We start from the raw sequence: 15935 nt of genomic DNA on the forward strand, positions 1-15935 counted from the left end.
ATTAAGCTTTAAAATTAAACAATAATGTGCTGAATCTGGACTATAAATACTCTTAGATCTTGATAGGTCAGTGACCTTGGAACAAGAGGAGATATGAGAGAATTGTAGAATCCAATTAAAGATATTTACATGTCTACAGGAATTGGGAACCTACTTAGAATATAGAATGAACATAGAAGGGGCACAGGAGTGGCTTAGTGGTTGAGCATCTGCTTTCGGCTCAGGTCGTGATTCCAGGTCCTGAGATTGAGTCCTGCACTGGGCTCTCCACAGGGAGCCAGCTTCTTCCTCTGCCTGTCTCTGCCTCTTTCTCTGTGTCTCTCATGAATAGATAAATAAAATCTTTTATTTATTTATTTATTTATTTATTTATTTATTTATTTATTTATGGTAGTCACAGAGAGAGAGAGGCGGAGACACAGGCAGAGGGAGAAGCAGGCTCCATGCACCGGGAGCCTGACGTGGGATTCGATCCCGGGTCTCCAGGATCACGCCCTGGGCCAAAGGCAGGCGCCAAACCGCTGCGCCACCCAGGGATCCCCAGATAAATAAAATCTTAAAGAACAAACAAACAACAACAACAACAAAAAAAAAACAAAAAGAAACTCTTCATAGGAGCAAAGTCCTCTGTATGCTGAAATCTAATGCCATCTGAGTCCTGGTGTTGTAGGCTGCTAAACTAATTACATTTGAAAGGTATAGAATGAAATCTCCTCTTGTTCTACCAACAATTAAAAAAAGCCCCATAAATCCATTAATGGATTAATGCTTGCCAGCTGAAAATCCCTCAACAGTGAGCCAACTCAAATTGTTTGAAGTGCATTTCCAAAACTAGGAATTGACTACATAATTCCATAGCTCTAAAACTTTTTTATGAAGTACAGATTAGGATTTTGTAATCATTGAGATAATCTGTATTTACTCGGTATGTACAATCTTTGTGATTCTTACCATAATCAGACAGATTATGTGAGGTCTGGCAGATTCACCCTGTAAAACCAGTTCACACTTTGAATTGGGTAATGAAGTTTACACTTTTTTTTTTAAGATTTTATTTATTTATTCACGGTAGACACACACACACACACACACACACACACACACACAGAGGCAGAGACACAGGCAGAGGGAGAAGCAGGCTCCACACAGGAAGCCCTACGCGGGACTCGTGGGACTCGATCCCAGGTCTCCAGGATCACTCCCTGGGCCAAAGGCGGTGCTAAACTGCTGAGCCACCCAGGGATCCCCTGAAGTTTACACTTGTGATTTTAGGTTGAAGGACGTGGGAAAACTTTATTAAATTTGTGTAATAATTAAGAAAAGTTGAGATTCAATATATGTATAGGTTTACTTTATCAAATTTATTAGATTTGCTGAAATGGTTTAGAAACTAGTGCTTCCTTTACTTATCAGGGTGAATTATTTGAAGGACTTCAAAAGAATGATAAGTACAATGAATTCATGAATGTAGCTTACATGCTTAAAGGGCTTTAGTTTCAATTGTAAATGGAACAGATTATTTAAAGGAATTTAGGCTACTGAATTTAAGGAGATCAAATAGTAATTGAAAGTCCAACAGAATAGTATTTAACCTTACACAAGAATGAAATTCTGATACAGGCTACAATACGGAAAAATCTTGAAAACATGGTAAATGAAATAACTCAGACACAAAGAGAAAATTCTATAAGATCCCATCTATATGAGGCACCTAGAACAGGTAAGTATATAGAGACAGAAAGTAAATAGGTAAACACATAGAGACAGAATAAAGGTTACCAGAGGGAGATGAAGAGTTCTTATGGGCACAGAGCTCCTCTTGATATGATGAAAAAGTTCTGGAAACGGATATTGGGGATGACTGCACAATACTGTGAATATATTTAAGACCACTTAATTGTACTCTTAAATATGTCCAAGCGGTTAATTTGTATTATGCATATTCTACTAAAGAGAAATAAAAATAATTCCCCAAAAAAGTCGTTATTAAAATTGACCAGATTTATAAATGGAAGAGTGAAAGTTCTATGTAGCATTTAGAGCTTAGGAAAAACCACGGTTTAAAAATGTTGTCACTTTAATAAATTGCACAGTGATTTTAAACCTTGAATCGACAAAGATAGAACTTCCTGTCCAGAAAAATCTTCCCTCGTGGACATCAGAATGCGCACAAAGTCCTAAAGAAACTTTGGCCTTCACCTGCTTTCTTGCACCTTTATTGTCTCAGAAGAAAAAATACAGTCAGTATGACACCTTGGCTTTAACTTTAGTACTAGTAACTAAGAGTCTGTGTTTTCTTTAAATAAGAAAAAAAAAACAGATTGCATTTAGTTTTTCAAATAAACATAGGTGAATAAATAGAAAATGAGGCAAATATAGAACAAAGAAAAGAAAACAAAACTTAAGTCCAAGCTGTGTGTTTTTTTCACCCAACATGTAAAAAAAGGCACACTTTTCATCATTTTCAACACAGCCTTCTTGCTCAACACAGGGTTTTAAACAGATTCTCTGATACAATTTGTCTTTTAATTCACTAGTCTTCAGGCTCAGCAAGCCAGGGAAGTCCAGATTGTCTTTCGACCTTTGAGAGCATCCAATATGAAGCTGGTTCTGAAGTCAAAGCCTTTGTGTTGGTTGGGAGCCTCTTCCAGGAAGTGACTCCCTATGCACTTGCTACTCCTCCTGCCAGGAATGCTCTCCTCCTGGCCATTCAGCTCTCAACTTCCTATTTATCCTTTCGGTCTCAGCTTTGGTGCCGTCTCCTCTATGAGACCTTTCCAGGCACACAGGAAGCACTGGCATTTTGCAGGATACCTGAAATGTTCTACTCTCCCTTTGGTAGTAGAACTCCTGCCTGTTTCTCCATCAGGGTCTCCACCTCTGAGAACCCTTCCCTGACCATATGCTCTTGGATGCTTTTCAGTGCCTCATGCCTCAAAGGCACTTATCACCCTTTTCTCAATTTGTGTGGTCACATTTCCAAGCAATGACTCAGGGACCCAGGTTCCTTCAACACTGTAGCTGCACCAATTTAAAGATGTGGCTTCCAAAGCTTCTATGCTTGTCTGCATCTAATAGGTAGAAAGGGGAAAAGCATGTAAAACCACATGCAGTCATTTAGAGGCCAGGCCCAGAAGTGGATATATCCCTTCTGTTCACTTTCCATGAGCTAGAATTCAATTTCATGGGACATCTGACTGCAGGAATGCTGGAAAATGCAGTCCAGCTATGTGCCAAGAGAAGAACAAACAAATGGGGCTAGTGAGTAGCTGGTCAGTCTCTGGCACAAGCTTGTACGTAGCTATAACAAAATCTGTGACGGTGGTATTCAATGAGTAAGGGTTGGGAAATGCTACAGGCTTTGCAGTTGATTGACCTATATGTGGCAAACAAAGGAGTTCTCTGGATATACTATTAACTCTACTCTAGAGATTTTGTTCTTACAATCAGAGAGGGAGAGAGAGAGAGATCCTGTTTCCTTCTATGAGAAAAAAAATGTGGACAAAACTAAAAGGCTGGTTAGGTATAAATTAGAATTAATTTACTTTTCACCTCATCCAACTCAGAAGGAGAAACAAATTCTTTTACTGCTCTCCTACCTTGTTTTCATGCAGGCATCCAAGTTATGGGAATACTCCTAAATACCTCACTTAGTTTCCAGTTCCAAATATTGCTCCCAGAAGGAACGCTAAATTACTTTTTTCTTAGTCAATAAAGTACTTAGTAAAAGCACATAAAGATGAGTGTTCCTTATATACCTTTTATTGTTGGTTACTTGTATGACATTTCTTTAAAGGAATTATAAAATCAGATTTCCATTTAATATTTGGTCCAAGAATGTAGCTCTAGAGAATATTATGTCCCATTTTGTTACTTAAAAGGGATAAACATCTGTTTTATTGTTTGGTGTTACTTTAAAATGCTTCTGTTTTATTGTGTGATCTTACTTAAAATGCAGTGTAACAGTGGGAGTATAAGCCATTTACTAGAGATGGCAAGTTAACATTTTAAGGACTTAATGATAAGTCATCCCTCCAAAACTAGCCAAGGTAAATACTAACTCGAAATTTGTTACCTGTGTCTGCATTGGAGATCCGCTTAATTTGCATAAGGATATTAGAAATAATTTTTAATTGGTAAAATAAGTGCTGTTCAAGAGACGGAATTACCTGGCAAAACTCAAGAGATGGGAGAGCCAGAAGAGAAAATTTTCAAGGAGGGAGCAGTCAACAGTGACCAAAGCCATCAATTATAATGATGCTTGATGAGATCTAAGTGAATTTGACAATTAAGAGGTCATTGCTGGCCTCTGAGTGAGCGTTTTCAGTAATAATGTAGGACAGAAGGCCTGACAGCAGCAGCCTGCCAGTGAATAGGAGATGAGAAAGTGAACACTGTGAGTCTGGACTACTTTGTAAGAAAGTCTGAAGGAGGGAAGAAGGACGAGAGATGGGCAAGCTATCTGTCCAGGTGTATGGTGGGGAGGTCAGAGTAATGTCTCTGCATTTTTAAAAAATTCTGTGACTTTATTCATAAGCTGAGGAAAAAAATTCAGTGGGAGGGAAAAACTGGGCAAGGAGAGAGGAGAAAAAGAGAGTTACAGATGGGGTGGGGTGGGGGAGAATGAGAGGGTGAAAGAGTAAGACAGAAAGAAGAAATAATGGAATGAGGTGCTTAAATTTGTGGAGGGAATGATGCCCTCTTTTTCTGTCAGGAAGAAAATAATCATGGGTAAATACAGACAGTCCTGATGGGATAGAGACTCCAGGCACTTCTAGGGACCCCTGCCTACTTGGCTTTCAATTTCTTTGTGACAAAGTCTTAGTGGTAGAGTTTTCTTGTCGAGTGTGTTGGGCAGTGGAAGACAAGGGTGCTGAGAATCACATCACCTCTCTGGGTTTCACTTCCTCATCCCTGAAGTGAGGGCAGGGAGCTCGAAGATTGCAGTTTTAAGGGAACCCGCGAAGGTACTGACTCAGAATGAGAGGCATGCTCACAGGTGACATCGTGAAGATGCACCAGGGCCAGTGGATGTGGCCATGTTCTTCTCTACAGCATCAGGACAGCTTAGGAACAGATGTACAGTGTGCTCACTGTGGAGCACTGGGGTAAGGACACTGAACTTAGAATTAAAATGGAGACACAGGAAGGCCTGTCAGAATGCTGTCAGTTGCTCTTTCCCCCGGGCTCCTAAATTATCCTACTAATAATCTAGAACAAAAGCATTGCACAGGATCCACATAAAATTCTTACAGCCCATTTTCTTTCTCACTGTGCTCTGAGGGTGCCATGAGGGTGTGGATTTTTTTTTTTTTTTAAATTTCTTACTCTGCTCTCTCATAATCGCACCTGGCTTTCAAATCCCTCATCTTCCATTCTGTACCATCTGGATGGCAGATCCTGCATTGTTCCTTCTTAAGGGCATGCCACACACAGTAGGCTGCTGGGTAACAGTGAGAGTGAAGCTCCAACCTATTTGAAACAGGCATGTAGGGAAATGTGATTACGCCCTTCTGAGTGCGACAGGCATTTGTGTAGAGAGCTTGCTTTAAGGAGTGAGGCCGATGCTTCACACTCTATCGACTATTAATCTGATGCAGAGAGATAGGGATGTTTTCAACAGCTGCTGATATCTACCATTTGTAAATAAATGTTTAAAAAAAGTGTGATGCATTTGATTGCACCTTGAGATAATCACTTAGCTCGGACATCTTCCATAGAGTTGCAGTGTTAGAGCTCAGAGTGCCTTTGGGATCCCCTAAGAGGTGATTCAAGTTGTTGATATGAACAGAACTAGATATTGGCAGAGTTAGGACTGCCTTCATTTAATTTCTAACATCCAGTTTCAATTGGAAACGTGGCACATTAAAACCTGATCTGGGGTAGTAGGTGTTCTTTGTTTACTGGTATCAACTTTCTGACAAGTAGCTGATGAAAATTTCCAGGCATATAAGTGCACAAACCATATATACCTTATTGTGAATTAATCAGATTTTTTTCTATTGTGTGGGGAATGGGTAATTTGAATTCTTGTAAGGTGTGAGGAAAGAGATATGAAAGACAACATAAAGACAAAGGGGTGTGTACATACTGGTTTCCTATGATGTTCCAGATACTGAACCAGGTCCTGGGATCCTAGGGTAAGTAAGCTATGATCCCCAGCTACACGTGAGGAATGCAGTTAATTAAAACGTAGCTTGAACACAGATTCAGAGATGTGCTTAGGGTCCACTGAGGCATGGGGAAGGTGTCCTTGGGAAGAATGATAAAATATGTGGTTGGGGGGGTCCTGGGTGGTACAGTCGGTTGAGCATCTGACTCTTGGTTTCTGCTCAGGTAGTGATCTCAGGGTTGTGAGACTGAGCCCTGTGTCAGGCTCCAAGCTGAATGTGGAGTGTGCTTGAGTTTCTTTCTCCCTCTCCCTCTGCCTCTCCTTCCTCTGCACGTGCATGTGCGTGTGCACATGTGCTCTCTCTCTGTGTAGTAGGTTAGTGGGTCAATAGAGGGAGGAGGCCTCTCTGAAAGAGTTAGGTGGATTTAGGAAAACAGATGTGGCTGGAGATGAGGAGATCAGAAAAGACAGCTATGAACAGTCCCCAGTTAGACTCAATTATAAGTCCTGGTTTAGTGAAATAGGCAATGTCATGGTGAGTTTAGTGCTGACTTTGGGGCTGGTTCTAGTAAAAAGGGCTTCTCTATCTTGCCCCTGTGGAGAGTTCCTACTTGATTTACTGGTTTGGGTATTTGGGTGTTTATGATATTCTTCTTGAGAGGATACTGTCTTTCTTTTTTCAGCTTTACTGAGGGATAATTGACTAATAAAATGGTGATATATTTAAAATTTAATTCATAGTGATTTTATATACATATACATTGAGAAAGGATTCTCACCATTGGGTTAATTTACACATCCATTATGGACATTGTCTTGATAAGCTACCCAAGGACTGGAATTCTGTCTCTGAACCACAGCCCTATAGCTAGGATCCTATTCTATGCCGCCTGACCTTCTTAGGTGTGGTGCTGGCTGAGGTCAGCCAGCTCTTTGATAGGAGTCAGTTCCCTTGGCCAGATTCTGTGGTTGAATTCATTCTGCGAGTACATCTATCTTCCAAGTCCCCATTCCCTCTGGGATATCTTTTCCAGGAATTGACAAACTCAAGCTCTTGCTCTGATGTGATATAGTGGAGGTTTAATCCATCTCCCTGTATCTTGACCTTCAAAATTACTAAAAATCATCCAATTTTGTTAAAGAGATGCAGGACGACTGCCATTTGCCAAACATAGATATTTATAAATGCATCAGGCATCTCAATTCCAAACATAAGACAGTATCATTTCATCAAATTTGAGAATCTTGGGGTTTTGAAATCCATTTTTAAAAATGAGTTGCTAGGTAAAGAGAATTTAACAATTTAAATTCAGCAATCATTTCTATGGGATGTTATGTGCAAGGCATTTTCTAGGCTCTAGGATTAAATCAGGGAGCAAAATAAAGATCCTGAACTCACAGATCATCTATTCTAGTAGGAAGATTAGCTAGTAATTCTGTGACTATTTGACAAAGTCTTCTCATCAGATTAGGGAAGATGCTTCAGGCTCTAAATCTAAACTGTAGTGAGGTTAGTTAGATGTGGACTCACCGTGAAGTTACCAAAAGAAATTTATTCTCTCTGAGAACCAGTAGATTTTTTTTTTTTTTAAGATTTTATTTATGTCATGAGACAGAGAGAGAGAGAGAGAGAGACAGAGAGACAGAGACAGAGGCAAAGATAGAGGGAGAAGCATGCTCCGCAAGGACTCGATCTTGGTCCCGGGATCACGCCCTGAGCCAGAGGCAGACGCTCAAACTGCTGAGCCACCCAGGCATCCCGAGAACCAGTTGATTCTTGATGCCTTATTGGTCAGATGCTCTGACTCCTTTGAAATTTTGGCTATGACTAAAAGATCATACTCGAATCTCTGTCTTTGACTCACTAAATTCTCCTGCCCCTCTACTTCAAATATCTATGTATTGCAAGGCTCACAAGACAATGGATAGTTTTCTATTCTGAGGATCATCCATCCATCCTCTGCTGCTTTCTCTCTTTCCCCTGTTGCCCAACCTTTGGGTCACTCTCCTTCTCTAAGGCTTCTGCAAACATTACAGAGCCAAGAAGGGATACTGGGAAGTTAACATTCCAAACTAACCAACTGTCCTCCCATTAGCTTCTTCAGTAAATTCTTAGGAGAAGATAGGGGTTGTGAAAATAAATAAAGGAAGCCTTAGTTAAAGTGGCCCTGGGCCCTGTGCTCAGCAGGGAGTCTACTTGAGACTGTCTATCCGTCTCTCTCTGCCCCTCCCTCTCTCCCTTTCTAAAACAAACAAATCTTTTTTTTTTTTTTTTTTTTTAAAGAGGGGTGCCTGGGTGGTACAGTTGGTTAAATCTCTGACTCTTGGTTTTGGCTCAGGTCCTCTTCTCAGGGGAATGAGATTGAGCCCTGTGTCGGGCTCTGCACTCAGCCAGGGCGTCTGCTTGAGACTCCCTCTCCTTCTGACATGCCCCCCACCCCCAAAATAAATAAATTAATAAATCTTTAAAATAGAACAGGGAAGCCCTGAAGGAGGAGCTCTCACATATGTACCAGGCTGCATAATCAGCAGAAGAAGGAAGATAAGAATTATCTTGACAGGGGATCCCTGGGTGGCGCAGCGGTTTGGCGCCTGCCTTTGGCCCAGGGCGCAATCCTGGAGACCCGGGATCGAATCCCACATCAGGCTCCCGGTGCATGGAGCCTGCTTCTCCCTCTGCCTGTGTCTCTGCCTCTCTCTCTCTCTGTGTGACTATCATAAATAAATAAAAAAAAAGAATTATCTTGACAGCAGAAGGCATTTTTCACACAGGAAATTTCATGTTCCACTTATAAGAAAAAAAAAGATCCCTTCCTGCCCCAGCACTAACCTCTGCCTACAGCTAATGAGAAAGACTGCAACTTTGTACTCTTCCTTGTTCTTCTCCAATGAATTTTTGTTTAAAATAACCCTCCCTAATTTCTTCCTACAACCTAATAATAGCTGACTTTCCCTTTGTCTCGTTGGACTTACCTGTGGTTCCCCATAGTCTGTCCCAAATTGCAATTCCTCTGCTATTCCTGAAGAAACTAATTTTGCTGATAACTATTTTATTTTTAAGATTGGAAGGGTTATTTATTTCCGATTCACATCATTGTTATGGTAATATCACCTTCTACTCTTGAAAGGCCATTTATGGGCAGAGAGGCAAATACATGAACACTAGCCTGCAGGAAGCCTCAAGGACAGTAGAGTATGGAATGCTTTCCCAAGAGTCACACTTCCTTCCAATGAAAAGTTCCCCCAAAGTATACTAACAAGGGTCAAACAGTTGCACCAAGAGTTATTTTGAGCTTTTCAATCTAAATTATTGAACTCACACCTGGGGGAATTCATTTCCTTTTCAAAACCTAACTCTTAGTTTTCAATATACTTTTCTCCAACTATTCAACATATGCAACCCAGACTGGCCTTTGTGAGACCAAACAGATGTCCCAGTTGCAATTTGCAAATTAATATCAGAAGCAGTCATGCTAGCAACAGATCCTCTTAAGAAGCCTGGTAATATTTATATAAGTTAATACTACTTTTCAGCATCTTTTGCCTTGCCTACACACTTCTCTGAATTAAAAACATTCTTTTTCATGTGACAAGATAGTAACAAGCCTACAAGTTCATTTTCAGCAGTAGATGATTCACAAACAAGATGTCAACAGGTTTTTACGATTACGGATTCCAAATATCCTGGTCTCACAGAAGTGTTAACAGAGATTGATAGATATTAAAAAAACGAAATAAAAGGGAAACAAGACATATAAATAGGCTTCTTCATTCGAATGAATGATGGCAACTTCTGATCCCATCAAACAGCATTATTCCCTTTTTGAGCTTTTTATTTCATTGTCATTGACCTGCCATCAGAGTCTTTATAAGAGATACAGTCAGCAGAAGAGGCCGAGAGGTAACTAAGGAGATGGGTGGCTGGAAATAAATGTTTCCTCAAGCATTTATTACCCTTCAGAAATGTCCATCAGCTGAAATGTTAGTCCCACAGAACCACTTAGGCAGTGCAGAGGAGAGAGCGGGTAGCTGTTATTAATTTTTAAGGCTGGCAGATAGCTTTCAGTCCAAGAACAAGGCTTAACTTTGCATTCTGAATAATGCAGAGATTTTCATTAGTTAGAATAGGAATTGAAATAATAAATGATACATTGTCTGCCAAAATACTGTGACATTACATTATATATTTGCAGTTACCTTTCAGAATAAGCTTTCTAGAAGTATACTTAGACAAATTGGAAAGCTACCAGTGTTGGCTTTCTTACTGTATGTTTAAATTTTGGAAAAACAAATCAAAAGACACATCTTTTTGACTGCGGGTTGGTAATGTCATATCCAAAGGGCAGTTCATTATTGCACCTAAAAGCTAAGTGTTGGCACAAATTGTACTAGTCTATGAGATCATTGCAATTGGTTTCCAGACATTTCTTTTTGCTCACATTTGCCTTCTGAAGACTCTGGGACAATTTAATTACAACTGCACTTTTGATTTCTACTTCTTTCAATAAAAAATGTAAAATTACACTCACTTGAGAACTATCAAACTAAAAGGTTTGTGATTGCTTTTCCCTGTTGTCTTTCTTCCAGTAGATCATCATGTCAAGTCCGCCTAGAGCACATTTATTTTGTTTTGAGCACGTAAGATTTTTTTCTGGCTCTAAGTTTTGTTTGAATTGATGGTAACACAACTACTATATCCAGATGCCTCTCGATAACTTAATATATGGCCTCAATAACAAACCCTCGAATTAAACCATTAATAGAATAGGCTTCTAGCAGCTGCTTGAATGCCAGTTTGATGGGCATGAAAATAGCTGATTCGGAGATTTCTATAGAGAAACTTAAGCTAATTAAAGACGCCAAAGTCAATGGAACTACAATATCTGCCAGTAGCAATACAATCCATATCCACTGACATTATTATTTTAAAAGAAGGCTGAAAGAAGGTCAAAATCATTTACCCAATTTAGACGAGCTGTTTCTTTTGCATGTCATTTTGTATTTTCAAGTTTTGCTTAAAATCACAAGCCTCAAGGGAAAGTCCTTTATATATTTATTCTAATAGATACAACACTATTGATTAATTTGCCTTTTCTCACACAATAAGGTAGGATGGAGCAGGAGCATCATTTGAGAGCTTCCAACCAGTTCAGGGAGGAAGACAAGAAACAGGTGCTTTTGGTACCTACTCAAATGTACCTTATAAGGGATTCAGCTGGGATTTATCAGGCAGTGTATCATTTTTTGGGGAAGTATTTATTCTAATAATTTCCTTTAGGTCTCAATTCCAGTTAAAATTGTTCCTGCTCAGCCGATTGTTTTTGAAGGTGCAGCCTGTCTCAGCTGTGAGTTGGAAGCACACTGCTGATTTTCTGTGCATTAACTTTGTCAGATTGGGGAACTACTAATGGAGCTCCCAAAAACATATTTTCTGAAGTTAACTTCACACTGGGAAGTGTTGTCATTACAAGAGCACTTTCGAAATGTCAGAAACTTTCTGGTTCATCTAGTGTTTTAAAAAATACCCCCAAGCCAGTTTAAAAGATGGGATACAGTATGTTCACACATTTTCACTACCTGAGAGTTTAATCTCGGGGTCTAATATTTCTTCCAGTTGGTTAAATAAATCCTCGTTGTCAACTGGATTCCAGTTCATATACTGTGACTGCATCTATTAGGTGGGAAGCATTCATCAGATCTCTTTGGAGTTGTGTTATAGAAAAAAGTTATCATGGTTAGCTGAGACTCATCTTTGTTTTTTTAAAGGATAAACTTTATAACCCAGACAGTAACTGCAATGATATAACTGAACCTTTGAGATAGGCGGGTGTAATTTTATCTAATAATGATTTATTTTTTAAAAATTAATTAAAAATTTCTTTGGTATCACATGAGCTCATGACAGTTGTGCCAAGAAATGCCTTATTCATTAGCAGGCACTCAATAAATGCCAGCTTTTAGCATATGTTGCTAAATCTCTGCCCACAGAACTTCAGGTCATATATGTCTTTCATTTCTTTGGTGGTATTCTGCTGAAACATGACTACTTAGCTTTTTAGCATCCCATTAGTTATTTTACAGCATTTCTTTAAAAAAAATTTTTTTTTTAAATCTCACCTTAAAGGTTATCTTTTTTAGTTTTTGTGGAGCATTTTATGTAATATATATTCATATAATTCTTGCTGTAATGGGTTGTGTGGATATTATTGCTACTAATCAGACTTCAAAATTCTGCAGTAGCATACTTACAATGAAACAATCCCCAATTTTCTATTCAATATTATATTTAGATCTCTGAAAAAAAGTTACTAAGACATGGTATGATACCAATCTACAGACTTCCACATCTCTGGGCATTCTCACACACAGCTTAGATTAAGAATTTCAATACTTAGTGCTACCTTACTTGTGTGCAGTTCAGTTTGCATATGTTTGATTGTAACTTTGCCATGCTTCATTTAGTCATTTTAAGTTCCAAATATGAAAGCTTTCATAACCCTGTAATGATTAGCTTTGGAAGCTATATTTCACCTAAAATAAACTAATAGGTAGCTATAATGGTACTTACAGGTGTCCTCTTCTTCCATGAAAATACTGATCACATAACAGGCATACACAAAACCGACCAACTGCAAAGGAGAAAAAAAATACTTTAAGAATCTATGCCAAATGTCCAGAATTGAAGAGCCTATACAATCCAATAAATAAAGATAAAGAATACATAGTAATAATGTCTATGAATCTTAATAGGAAAAAAATTCTATTTTTAAATAATGGCTGTGATTTTAAAGAGCTTTTCAATTTCTACTTAGCTGCAATAGCTTTCTAAAACAGTACACAGGAATGGGAAACTTTTTTTAGATATATGACTTAGATTTTGATTTGGGATTTACAGTTTTTACACTTTAAAATTATCACAGATTATTCAGAACACATATTTTTAAGTTCAGACTATTTAGAGAGCAAATTGTAGCAGCACTCATTATTATTATAACTATTTTAACATTTAATAGCCATAAAAGGAATCAAAATATGCTAATTGTAAATTAAATACCAATCATCAACTTAATTATTTGAAATGCTCGGAGAACATAAATTCTACTTAAATACTTAATTGTTTTGTTAAGTATATCATAAGAAAACACATTAATTTTGAGGTCATTAATCATATAATGACACTGAAGAGATGCTTTATACTTTGGATACCAGTGATTAAATAAATGCAGGTGCCAGAGTGTAGGCTTTCTACCTTTTCATATGATTTTCTGTGCTTATTACACTCAGAAGGCAATTTTTATATTATGGAGCTGGAGACACCACAATTCCTGGAGGACAAAATGGTCAATGCATCTAGTCTAGTCTAAAATTACTCAGAGTACTTGGATGAAAAGTAGATACCTAAATAAAAAGTAGATACAGTCTGTCTTCTTACTTTTCTCTCTGTTGCTATCATATATCCTGTCCTACCCCTTATAGAATAACATTTGGCAAGGAAACTTTTCTAATAGTCCCAGTGTCTAAGGATGAAGTTCCCAATGCAGAGAATAATCTATCTGGTGTTTATGACTACCCTGAAGATTAAGAACCTGATCTTGGAGTTCACCTCCAGACTGTTTTGTTAAACTGGGTAGGTTCAGGTGCTAGCTCTTCTTCACTTGCTGAGATGGATTTCTTCTCACTCTTTCATGAAAATGCAAAAGGACTATGAGCTGAGAGGGCTAGAACCATAGATATTTGAACCAAGATAACTGAAGAGCATCTGTTGCTGCTTGACGGTCCCTTCACGTACAAGACTGTTGGAATGTTGCTTCACTAGTTTGCTCAGCACCTCATAGGAACTGTGATTGAGTTTGCTCACGTCCCTGTAGATGTCCCTCAACTTGGAAATGTTTTGGAAGATGGTCACATAACAGCCAGTAAGACTATTATAAAGAATAGGCAGCTCTTTTAGTGGTTCCTGGTTCAGACCTTTAAACACAGTGTGGTGTTGCTGAACTCTTCCTCAGCCTCAGCTGTACTGGCCTCATCTTTCTTCTGAGCCTTCTGCATCACCTCCAGGTAGTGCTGGGCACTGTCACGGCTCATGAGTTTCCAACCCACTTGGTGATTTCTTGCCTTCATCTCACTGAATGGGCCTATATAGTTTTCCATGGTCCTCAAAGCCTGATCAGTTATTTCTCTTCATTGTCTTCCCAAAGGACATCATTATTCCCTACAATGGTCATCAGTTTCTTATGAAGGTCTCACTCACTGCTGTGGATAACCTATAGGATTTCCACCATTCCCTTTGAGCTTTCAGGCATCACTTTGCACTAAGGGTATTCTTCATGTCCTTATATAACTTTTGGCCTTCCACTACATTCCTGGTTTATTACAAAAGGATATAACTCGGGAAGAACCAGATGGAAGAGATCCATCCATAGGGCAAGATGTGGGTGAAAAGCGCAAAGGTTCCATGCCCTCTTGAGTGCACCACTCTCCCCAAATCCCCAAGTGTTCACTAACCTGGAAGGTCTCACAGATATTTGTTTATAAAGATAAGACAGAGCGAGTTCATCTGAATACTTTTTTCAGATTTTTTTTTTTAACTTAAGTCCTATTATCTTATATTTCTTTCCTGTAGTTTCAGGGCTTTGGTTTATGCTAAAAATATTGTGTTAACTGTGTTTTCTGGAAAGATTTATTGTCCATGTACTGAAGAGAACTGGCCAATATATTTCCTTCTTTTCCAAATGAGTCTTTTGACTGATGGAAAATAAGATCAGGGTTTTAATTATAGTTACAGCCCACTATCTTTCCTCTGTCAGTGAAATTTTTGTTACTGATGAAATGGGAGACACCTAGTTTTAAAAGAACAGATAAATGTATAGCAACAGAAAATCTGTCAAATTCAATTATTCACTAATGGGGCTTAATAATATCTTGATAGATGACAAGAAAGGAATTTTGGCTAGGTAATTGAAATATACAGTACCATTAGCTAGAAACAGTAAGATAAAGACATGCCATACTAGAAATATTAGCTCATTCTCTAGGCCCTCAAATAGAAATTGCCAGCCTTAATCTCAATATTATAACAAATGAATTAATTAACATATATACTTTTACTTTTGCTTTATTGAAGGGCACCCTAATAAAATATTTATTCCAAAAATTTCCTTTGCTATCGTGATTAACGAAACTGCTGCTTAATTAATAATGTTATTCTCATGAGAACCTGTCTAGACATCATGTTAATCACCAATTTGTTGATGGCTGAATGTTTTGTAGTTCTTCGTTTCCCAGAATATGAGTTGAAATAGTCCCTGTGGCTTTCTGCTTATCTCCAAGAAATGGAATAATGTGCATTCTTGCCAACAGCAAAGACACACAAAGTAAATAATACCAGGATAGTCCTGATTATGTCTGCTTTTAATAAAGTTTTGAAGGAGTCAGTAAATTTATTTATTTATTTTGGAGTCAGTAAATTTAAACACACTGCTAATCCATTAAAGCCATCCATCTCTATAGTTACAACTTTTAAATGATTTTCTCATATGTACTGTAAATTCTGACTGCATAAATTCCATTCCATTTTTTTGGTATAGTAAATTAATGCAAATGACATAAGACTAGATTCTAACACCACTTCTTGTGTAAGAGGTTGATTAATTTTTGCAAGTAGGATTTGTATATGCGATTGATTTGTTTTGGCCTGCAGGCCTTGTATAAGGATTGGCAGGATTTGGTTTCACCCATGTAGAAATTAGGACAACAGCCACTGGCTGTGTGTCCTGCTAGTTGTGGATCTTAGTAAGAATGAATCAGAAAAATGAGTCACCTC

At 38.4% G+C, this 15935-nt stretch overlaps 1 protein-coding gene across 1 annotated transcript in view; it reads right to left on the bottom strand.

Annotated features, from left to right (window-relative positions):
* Positions 1-15935, bottom strand: part of NKAIN3 (sodium/potassium transporting ATPase interacting 3) — a 278453-nt gene that overhangs the window by 23615 nt on the left and 238903 nt on the right. The window contains exon 5 of the mRNA XM_055318196.1: positions 12681-12741. Coding sequence (XP_055174171.1) covers positions 12681-12741 — 61 coding nt within the window. The remainder of the gene's footprint in view (positions 1-12680; positions 12742-15935) is intronic.

The sequence above is a fragment of the Nyctereutes procyonoides genome, unplaced genomic scaffold (assembly GCF_905146905.1).
Source record: "Nyctereutes procyonoides isolate TBG_1078 unplaced genomic scaffold, NYPRO_anot_genome, whole genome shotgun sequence".
Classification (NCBI taxonomy): Eukaryota; Metazoa; Chordata; class Mammalia; order Carnivora; family Canidae; genus Nyctereutes; species Nyctereutes procyonoides.